The sequence below is a fragment of the Thamnophis sirtalis genome, unplaced genomic scaffold (assembly GCF_051295495.1).
Source record: "Thamnophis sirtalis isolate CommonGarterSnake01/CBP01778 unplaced genomic scaffold, rThaSir2_p1.2 scaffold_8, whole genome shotgun sequence".
NCBI lineage: Eukaryota > Metazoa > Chordata > Lepidosauria > Squamata > Natricidae > Thamnophis > Thamnophis sirtalis.
This window is the reverse complement of record NW_028261388.1, coordinates 73,387,597-73,397,324: the sequence shown is the minus strand read 5'-3', so window position 1 is coordinate 73,397,324 and position 9,728 is coordinate 73,387,597. Positions and strand designations below refer to the sequence as shown.

The window sequence follows — 9,728 nt, the reverse complement described above, 5'->3', positions numbered from 1 at the left end:
TACTCCGTGGAGATAGAAAGGGACAGAGGGATACTGCGCTCCCGGGTGGTTTTTGCTGGTGAGTGAGAGGATTGGAAATCGGAATTCATCGGCTTGGGGAAAATGCCTCCACGCTTCAAAGGGTAGAACTTGTTGCAGAAAATGACAGGCTTTAGACTTCTCAGGATACAGGAAAAGTTTATTTGGCAGAAAATGACAGGCTTTAGACTTATCAGGATACAAGAAAAGTTTATTTGGCAGAAAATGACAGGCTTTAGACTTATCAGGATACAAGAAAAGTTTATTGGGCAGCCAGGTTCAGAAAGCGAGCCCATGGCTAGCATTGCAAGTTCTGAACAATTTCATTATATCGAAGCACGCGTTCTTATACATTCTCAAAGGCAGCGTAACACGGAAACACTTAAGTCATTTCTTAGTGGTTATTTTGGGGGGAAAGCTTTATAAGGTGATGGGGGTCTTACTTCTTTTGTTACAGGTATGGACTAGGTGTCATTAATGACCTTTAAATGAACCTTGTGGTTTGGACTTTTGACATAGGGACGTTGGCTAGAACATCTTGTGGTTAGGCACTTGCTTCCTGTTCTCTTGCAAGCTGCAACTCTGCCTATGTGGCTTTTTAATAAAGAAGCAAAGGGGCCCCAAGAGGCTGTCCAGCCTGACCCATTAGGTTTATTTATTTATTTATTAGACTTATATACCGCTTCATAGGGCTTTCAGCCCTCTCTAAGCGGTTTACAGATTTTTAGCAAATTGAGTCAGCAAATTACCCCCACAGTCTGGGTCCTCATTTCACCCACCTTGGAAGGATGGAAGGCTGAGTCAACCTTGAGCCGGTGAGATTTGAACCACTGAACTGCAAATAACAGTCAGCTGAAGTGGCCTGCAGTACTGCACCCTAACCACTGTGCCACCTCGGCTCATTAAGGTTTTACACTTAACGTCCAAATCTCACTTTACGTCCTACTTTAAACTCATCATAGATTATCATTCATTTCCATCTCAGCACCGTCGCCTATTGCAAGCCAGACGACCCAGCCCCTCCTGCTGTTAATACCAATTATGCATTGTACTTTTTTTCCCCCCTGAAAAGTTTGCAAAAAAAGAGAGAGGAAAAAGCTGATGCGATCGTCTGGGAGGTTTGCCCTTCGCCAAACTGCGCGGGATGAGACGTTTCTTAGGCAGGCGGCCCCTGTGGCCTTTCCCTGGAAGCTAGAAAAAAGGTGGAGGAGGAAGACGGTCGCCTCTTTATATATTTGAACATGAATCTATTTTTTTTTAAAATATACCCACCCACCTAATGACGACTGAGTGACAAGAGACAGAAAGTGCCCCAGGCAGAATTAGCCTATTCTGGAAGGATTTTTGGAGAGCCGGCGCTCCGCTGGTGCTTTCCTTCTATGCAAAACACTGGAAAAGAAAACGCAGGTTTCTTTTCATGCTGCTTCCTGGTCGGATCCCTTTCTGATCCCGCGCCGGATTACTCTCCCTCGATCCTGCGCCGGCGAGGATCTGAGTCCCGGAGGGGCAAAAACTGGGCGGCGCACGTGTGATCTGAGGCTGCGGTGACTTTTTCGTGAAGACGAGCTGCAGCTCTGCTTAAAGAAGTTATTAGGTTTATACCTTTAATTCTTGCAGCTCTGCTTAAAGAAGGTATTTGGTTTTTCCCTTTAATTCTTGCAGCTCTGCTTAAAGAAGGTATTTGGTTTTTCCCTTTAATTCTTGCAGCTCTGCTTAAAGAAGGTATTTGGTTTTTACCTTTAATTCTTGCACTTCTGCTTAAAGAAGGTATTTGGTTTTTACCTTTAATTCTTGCACTTCTGCTTAAAGAAGGTATTTGGTTTTTACCTTTAATTCTTGCACTTCTGCTTAAAGAAGGTATTTGGTTTTTACCTTTAATTCTTGCAGCTCTGCTTAAAGAAGGTATTTGGTTTTTTACCTTTAATTCTTGCAGCTCTGCTTAAAGAAGGTATTTGGTTTTTACCTTTAATTCTTGCAGCTCTGCTTAAAGAAGGTATTTGGTTTTTATTTTTAATTCTTGCAGCTCTGCTTAAAGAAGGTATTTGGTTTTTACCTTTAATTCTTGCAGCTCTGCTTAAAGAAGGTATTTGGTTTTTACCTTTAATTCTGAAGCTGGAATAAGGAGCAGAGTTGGATAAGAGGTCCAGCTGCCAAGGGAGAAATTTCAATCCTGCTCCTTTGTCGGTATTGCGATGATTCAAAGCAACAATCCAATTAATGCAAAATGCAATACAAATGTAAATTGTGCATTTTTTTGTAAACATCAATTGCAAGACTTTGATGTGAAATGCGACTACCGTGAGCTCTTTCCTACTCCTCGGCCAATGCGTTTGTCTCCAGTCCTCAAGATAGGAGGAAAGTTGGAAACTGCTATCGCCAGAGCGGTCGTTTTATTTGCGGCTGGGAAAGACAAGACAGGTTTCCCGGGTGGGATTTGTCAGCCGGGGGAGATCCGGCAGGTTCTGGCTGGGGGACTCTCCTCCAAGAGAGCTCACCTACTGGGACTCGCCGCTTGAGCCTTCCCCTCCCCACTCCCAGATGTGTTTTCGAAGAACCGAGCAAAGTTGTCTCTAAAGGCATTTGAAAACCATAGCTGCCTGCCCTTCCCCCTATGGCGCACTTCGGAGTTGCGCTGCTTTCTAATGTGACTTTTTAAACTTCCTGCGTTGTTGCTTCTGTACAGTAAAGCAGTGGTCTCCAACCTTGGCCACTTTAAGACTTGTGGACTTCAACTTCCAGAGTTCCTCAGCCAGCTTTGCTGGTTGTCCACAAGTCTTAAAGAGGCCAAGGTTGGAGACCACTGCAGTAAGCGATTCAAAGCCTTAGGATTATGGGGAGGAATGTAAGGGGAACGAACAAACGCAGGGACAGCTTCCATTGGTGCAAAACCTGGCATGTGCTTCAGTAAGAGGTCCATGTTAAAAAAATCTGCTCTGGATCTGTACTTTTCCATAAACAATTTTATAAAGCCCTAGAATGGCTTAAGGCCTGCCCTTTGCACCTTCATGCCTGCCTTCAGGGATATATTTATTGGCTGCAAGGGAATCTATTTGATCCCCGCTCTCTGCTTTTGCAGTGAGCCAACATTACTTTTTATTTTTGTTTTGCATTTTATTTGCTGTTAACTCGTTTTGAATAGACAGCTGGAATGCTTAATAAAATGTAAATACTATGCATTAAGAATTTCCGCCCAGGGTATTTTCCTGTAAAACTAAAGACAGGTTGGTATAGAAAAGGGTTGTTGTGTCTGTTCAATCAATAGACCATATTTTTTTCTCCCCCCCCCTTCAGTTAAACCTTGAAAAATGTGTTGTGAAAGAAATAGAAGATTTCTGCTGCTTTATGCAAGTCAGAAAGGGCAGGCGAAAGCCATAGCTGAAGAAATATGCCAGGAGGCGAAGGAACATGGATTTGAAGCGGATATTCACTGCATCAGTGAATCAGAGCAGGTGAGACTGTAATATTAAGATCCGTTTTTGACAAATTAAAATAAGCGTTGAACGATTTCCCCTTTCTCTTCTATTCTTTTGCCTGAATATTCAAATGGTTCCTTAGAAATCAAAAAGCATGACTTGCTTTTTCCCCCTACTCAGTTGAAATAATGAAATAAACTGTTGTAACTGTTGTCAATTGTTTATACAGATCTGTCTACAAGTTTATCTTTCAAAGAGAAAAGGAACCAGAGAAGGAGAAATAAAGTAACAAGGATACTTTTAATGCATGTACATGTATTTCAGTTTCTTCCTCAGGATGTGTTAAAAAGTCAAGATTAAATTTAGAAAGGCAGCGACTAGAATTTGATATCATTTCTTTCTAATCCATAAATAGTCTATTGTGCTAAATAGATCCTATGTAAAGTATTGTCTTGGATATCTAATAATTAGAAATGATTACATTGTATGCCTGTATCTTGTAGTAGAATCTCTACCGATGTATATATTCTAGTGGTTGATCTAATCATATCTAGTCTAGTCTAATCATGTTATTAGCCAGAGACTTTTTCAGCGAGAGTCTTTGAAAGCAGAAAGGCTGCCCATCAGATTGATTTTGTCTCTATGTCGGGCAAAAATCTCTCTTCCAAGCATCCCTGTTGCTCTCAAAGAAACTAGGTGGAGAAAACCTTTCTACCATTCAGAACAATCACGTTTGCTAGCTTACCAGCCAACAGTCGTCTTTAGCGAGATAGGTGGCATGTAATTTTGATAAATAAGTGAAAAGCCAGCAAACGCAAATGTTTCTGAAAATACAAAGGCTTTTTTCCTGCTTGTCTTCTGTAGAGATTATACAAAGGTTATGTACAGACATGCGCAGCAAACTGCCATGATCTCAGTAACCGGTTACCTCAACATGACCTCACCTAATTAGTAGCCAGGCAGTACCAGGAAGTATTGTATTATGTGAAGCCTCTACCTTGGCTGGGAAGGTCTTAGAGATTGACAAGGAGAAGAGGTCAATAAGATGCTGTTGCTATCTATGCTCTTGCTTTGTTTGTTAAAACTGTATAAAAGCCAAATAAACTGCGTAAGGCAGTTGGACCCCACCTGCTGTGATGGATTTCTGAGACCAACAATCTTCCATTCAAAATGCAATGTTTCTGAAAGGTAGAAAAGACTTTTTCCAAACTTTCCATCTTTCAGATACATTGCATTTGGGTCAAAAAGTTGCATTTGCTGGCTTTTTGACCCGAATGCAATGTTTCTGAAAGATGGAAAGTTTGGAAAAAGTCTTTTCGACCTTTCAGAAACTTTGCATTTGCTAGTTTTTGAGCTAGAAAGCTAGTGAAAGAAGGGTTCTAAAAGTTAAAAGTTCTAGGGAAGAAAGGGGATGAAAACTGCTGCACTAGGCCAGAGAAAGGAAGCTCAGATCTTCAGAGGGTTTTTTTTTTTTGGGGGGGGGGGGTTCTGTTCAGGCATAGCAATTCCCTTCTGTTCACTAAATGGATCACAACTGGCAGACACAGAAATTGCAGTAATTGACTAAAGCAGTCACATGGACAACTCACTTAATGGTTGCAATGGCTTATGACCAACACTCCAGGCCTACTTCTGTTCATGACTTTACAGCTAAAATGATTCATTAGTTATTCCGTTGAGGTTGCAATTATTTTTTGTTATTTTTTTCTGTTAATGGCACAGCTCGTAATCTATTTTTTCTTTTCTTTTTTTAACGACAGATTTTTTAAATTATTTTTTCCCTTCTACAACACCTTAAAGTCATTACATCAACATTGTTATGTCATCATACCTGTACATGTATATAATATTTCGCTTCTATATTTACACACTTTATACACAGTTCTATATATATTTATATATATTGTTTTTTGGCTTAATTAATTTTGTTCCTGTTTTGCAGCCATTTGTACCAATTGTTCCATAATATTCCGAGTCTTTTTTATCTTCGTAATCTATTTTTTTCATCCTATGTTATGCTATAGTGGTCTTATAAATTATAAGAATGCGTTGAATCGCTGAATATTGACTCTTAAAGAGTTTAGTAATTCATGTGGGAGATGTGGCTGAATATTTTTTGTAGTTTCGTCGTAAAGCTAGAACAGTGTTTCTCAACACTGACAACTTTTAAGATGTGTAGACTTCAACTCCCAGATTCCCCAACCAATATGCCTCAATGTTTTTTGATATAAATTTCTTAGTGTACATACAGATGGCACAGAATTACTTTGATGTTGTGCTCAGTGTTTTAATAATGTATTTCCTTTTGCTTTATAGTATAACTTGGATAAGGAAAAGGATCCCGTGGTTATTGTTACTTCTACTACTGGTACAGGAGAACTTCCAGATACTGCAATCAAGTTTATAAAGGAAATTAATGACAAAAGTTTGCCATCTGATCACTTGTCTCATATACGATATGGACTGCTAGGTAAATGACTTATCAATTACTGTTCTCATGAGGAAGGGGGGAAAAAATCTGAGTTAAGTATAAATCTCACTGGTGGAGTAGATTAAATTCTTTTGCTACTTGCTCTTGATTCTGGAACAGTAGACCCATTATAGGATTTTTTTTCCCTATAAGGAAGTTCTCCATACAGAAGATTCCTAAAAGGTCATCAGTAGTCTTCCATTCCTCTTAATCAATTTAGCACTGCTGATAAAATGTATATAGAGGAGGTACCCATTCTGGGTCTATTTGTGTTGAGACGGAACTGCATTTTTCTTTAGTCCACCCTTTCTTTGGAGCCCTGGAGCTGAATGGTGGTAGGGTGCCATACTCCTCCCCTCTATTTTTCCCTGAAAAGTAGATTTTAAAAATTCTAAATAAAAAAAAGTCATGAAGTAATTCTAGATAACATAAAATAAATATTAGAGACAATTTAAAAGCCTGTAAATAACAAACCAAAATCCAACAAAACTTGAAACAGTTTCACCAGTGTTTTCCTGTACGCTGCTTGGAGAGTCCAAGCAATGGGTTAAACTCAGCCAATCTGTCCAGGACTGAATTGAAACTTTAACCACGCCTCTGGTGTTGCCTTGACTTGCCAGATTTTGAATTCAGTCAAGTTGACGTGTTTCACTTTCATCAGTCCTTTTCAGATTGCTTGGACACTAACTTTTATTTTATTTATTTTGTTTTAACTTTTTTCTAGTGATTTTTGAATTTTCCTTCCTTTTCTTCCAATAGAGAGCAGGAGTGGTGAGAAGTACTTCTTAATTTTTCTCTTTCTTCTCCTCCCTCACCATTCTGACTCCCACAATGTCCCGGGCTCGCTCGGGTGCTGCGAAGGTCATTGGCAGTTGCCGGTGGAAACGTGGGGTCGGAGTGCCGATGGCCACACGATCGCGCTGCTTCCTATTAGCTGCGTGATCACTTTTTCCGGCAGGGCTTTTCCTCTCCACTGTCCATACTCGCTAGGGAAGCCGGCTACTGGCGCGGAGCTTCAGCAGGGTTTTTCTGTTACTTCCGGTGGCCATTTTGTATTGCCTTTTTTTGGCACGGCTGCCATTTTTTGTGTTTTTTCCCACTGAGTTTAACCTATGCTTAGACTGTTCTCGCAACATACAGAAAATGACCCTTCAGGTAATCCAATGGTCATTCTGTTAAATAATGACAGAAAAAATTCCTGGGGTCCATTAGATGATAGCATTTAATCAATGAGACTCAGCGTCAGGTTCCAAGTATCATGTAGAATTAAATCAGAGTCCAAGGCAAAACGATCCTTAAAGTTCCAATTAAATAAATCAGACATCTTGGCATTATGCTATGGAATCCCAATACTGGAAATTACATCAGAATCCCACCCAGTTAAAAGTTCATGATCTTGTCCCTCACACCCATAATCCATCACATGGTCCAATCTTCTTCTTCCATGCTAGCACCTATGCCCAGCTGCTTCCGGTCAGGTGCGGAGACAAAAGATGACCTTGAGCTTCTAGAAAGGAATTTTTTTTATTTTGAAAACAACACATTCTACCCCTTGCTATTTCACCCCCCCCCCTCCCCCAATGAGAGTGTGGCAGGCCAAAGATTCTTAACGAACTCCCCACGGAGATTCGGACCCTCACCTCTCTCCCGGCTTTCCGAAAAGCCGTTAAAACCTGGCTGTGTCGGCAGGCCTGGGGTTGATGAGCTCCCTTCCCCTCTCGACAGGTGTGGTTGTTGGTCATTTTAAATGTCTGTTTTGTATTTGTATGTTCCCCTTCCCGTTTGAGTTGTTCGCTGCCCTGAGTCCCTTTAGGGAATAGGGCGGCATATAAATAAAATAAAACTTAAAACTTAAACTTAAAGGAACCGCTGCAGGCTTGACACCCGGAGCATGCCAATTCTGTCCAATTATACTGTACTGGAAATAGTAATTCCTCAGACAGGCAGTGCCATGAAGGGTTTTAAAGGGAATAACCCACACTTTGAATTGCACGTGGAAACTAATTGGAAACCAATGCAGGACATGAAGAAAGGTTTCCCCATTACTACCTATGCTGCTGCATCATGTGCCATTTGCAGTTTACATATGACCTTCAAGGGCAGCCCTAAATAAAGCACATTGCAGTTCCCTACATGACCAAGGAACAAGTGAGTGATCCAACTGCATGTCACCTCTCAGCTGGCCTTCACCAACCAGGAGGAAATGATGCTCATATTCCATCTTATTCCAAAAGGAACTCACCATTTCTGAAGTTCTTTCTGGTCGGTTGAAGTATGGAGTTCATTTTTGCCTAGAAATTGTCCTGTTGTCTGTATGATACTAATTTGATGTCTATGGAGAGCAGAAGAAACTGAAGCTTCTTCCTTAAGGAGAAGCTGTAGAAAATTCTTTAGTTTGTGCTCATAACTGTTACTCAAATGATTGAATTTCTATAAACAGATAGCAAAGGATATATTTCAGCCAATCATGCGTTTAGGAATATTGGTCGCTCCACGGAGAAACCGAGGTATATATGTGGCAGATGAGAGATAGGGTCACCTCTCGGTAAGTCAAGATTGTAGAGAAGGCCACCACCTGACGCCTTAATGTGTTTGGCGAAAGACCTTTGGTGAGGCCCTGTTGGAGAAAGTCTAACGCATTAGCTATACATTGACGGGTATTGGAATATAGGACTAAGCTAGTTGAGAAATCTTTTCCAAGAATTCCCCAGTACAATTTTTACAGAAAAGTATACTAGAATATAGATGTTATGTTGACTCATTGTAGGATTTTGGGAGTGGGGGGGTGGGATGTAGAGACGAGTTGTTTCTTATTTGTTTTTTTGTTTTTCTAATGCTTTGAGTATAATTTTAAATACATTTTGAAATTCTTTGTCTATTTATATGATCTGGATATCAGATGGCGAGTTTAGCAATAGCAATAGCAGTTAGACTTATATACCGCTTCATAGGGCTTTCAGCCCTCTCTAAGCGGTTTACAGAGTCAGCATATCGCCCCCACAGTCTGGGTCCTCATTTCACCCACCTCGGAAGGATGGAAGGCTGAGTCAGCCCTGAGCCGGTGAGATTTGAACCGCCGAAGTGCAGATAACAGTCAGCTGAAATGGCCTGCAGTACTGCACTCTAACCACTGCGCCACCTAAGTTTAATCCTTAGTTTGATCTTCTCAGGTCTTGGAGACTCTGAATTCACATTCTTCTGCAATGGTGGGAAAATAATAGACAAACGATTTCTGGAACTTGGAGCTCAACGGTTTTATGAAGTGGGATTGGCTGATGATGCTATAGGGTAAGAATCTAATTTCTTTCAGATAAGTTTTATTTTAATTTCTTCCCAACGTATTTAGATATGAATATGAAATACTGTTTTTACTTAACACAATGATGCTTGTCCCATAGCAACAAATTGGGACGGGGACGGACACACACACGCGCACACACACACACACACACACACACACACACACACACACATATATCAGGGATGGGTTGCTAATCCCGTTCCAACCGGTTCGGTTGGAATGGGGCCGGCGGGGTCCTCGTGCACGCGCGCAGTTAACGCATGCGTCTTAGCACCTGCGCGATGCTCCAGCTGCTCGCGGAGACTCGTGCAGGTGCTGTATGTGCCATCCAGCTGCTCGTGGAGAATCGCACAGGCGCTGTATGTGCCATGCACCTGCGTGGAAGTGCAGAAGCCTTCAAAGACCGGTAAGGAGCGCGGGCGGGCGGGTGGGCCCTTCGCCGTTCCAGGAAGTTACTTACTTCCGGGTTCGCCGACCAACCGGTTCGCGGGGACCGCCGCGAACCGGTTGAAACCCACCTCTGACA

General features: G+C 41.5%; 1 protein-coding gene across 2 annotated transcripts in view; it reads left to right on the top strand.

Annotated features, from left to right (window-relative positions):
• The first annotated feature begins 1,353 nt into the window (after positions 1–1,353).
• The window catches only part of MTRR (5-methyltetrahydrofolate-homocysteine methyltransferase reductase), a 34,102-nt gene continuing 25,727 nt past the window's right edge, over positions 1,354–9,728 (top strand). Inside the window, exons 1-4 of one of the 2 annotated variants that reach the window (XM_087721910.1) lie at positions 1,354–1,650; positions 3,310–3,467; positions 5,748–5,901; positions 9,072–9,189. In XM_087721910.1, coding sequence (XP_087578036.1) covers positions 3,324–3,467; positions 5,748–5,901; positions 9,072–9,189 — 416 coding nt within the window. In that variant the 5' untranslated portion in view covers positions 1,354–1,650; positions 3,310–3,323. Of the gene's footprint in view, positions 1,651–2,036; positions 2,102–3,309; positions 3,468–5,747; positions 5,902–9,071; positions 9,190–9,728 lie in introns of those variants that run through there. The other variant, XM_087721909.1, reaches the window with a different exon arrangement.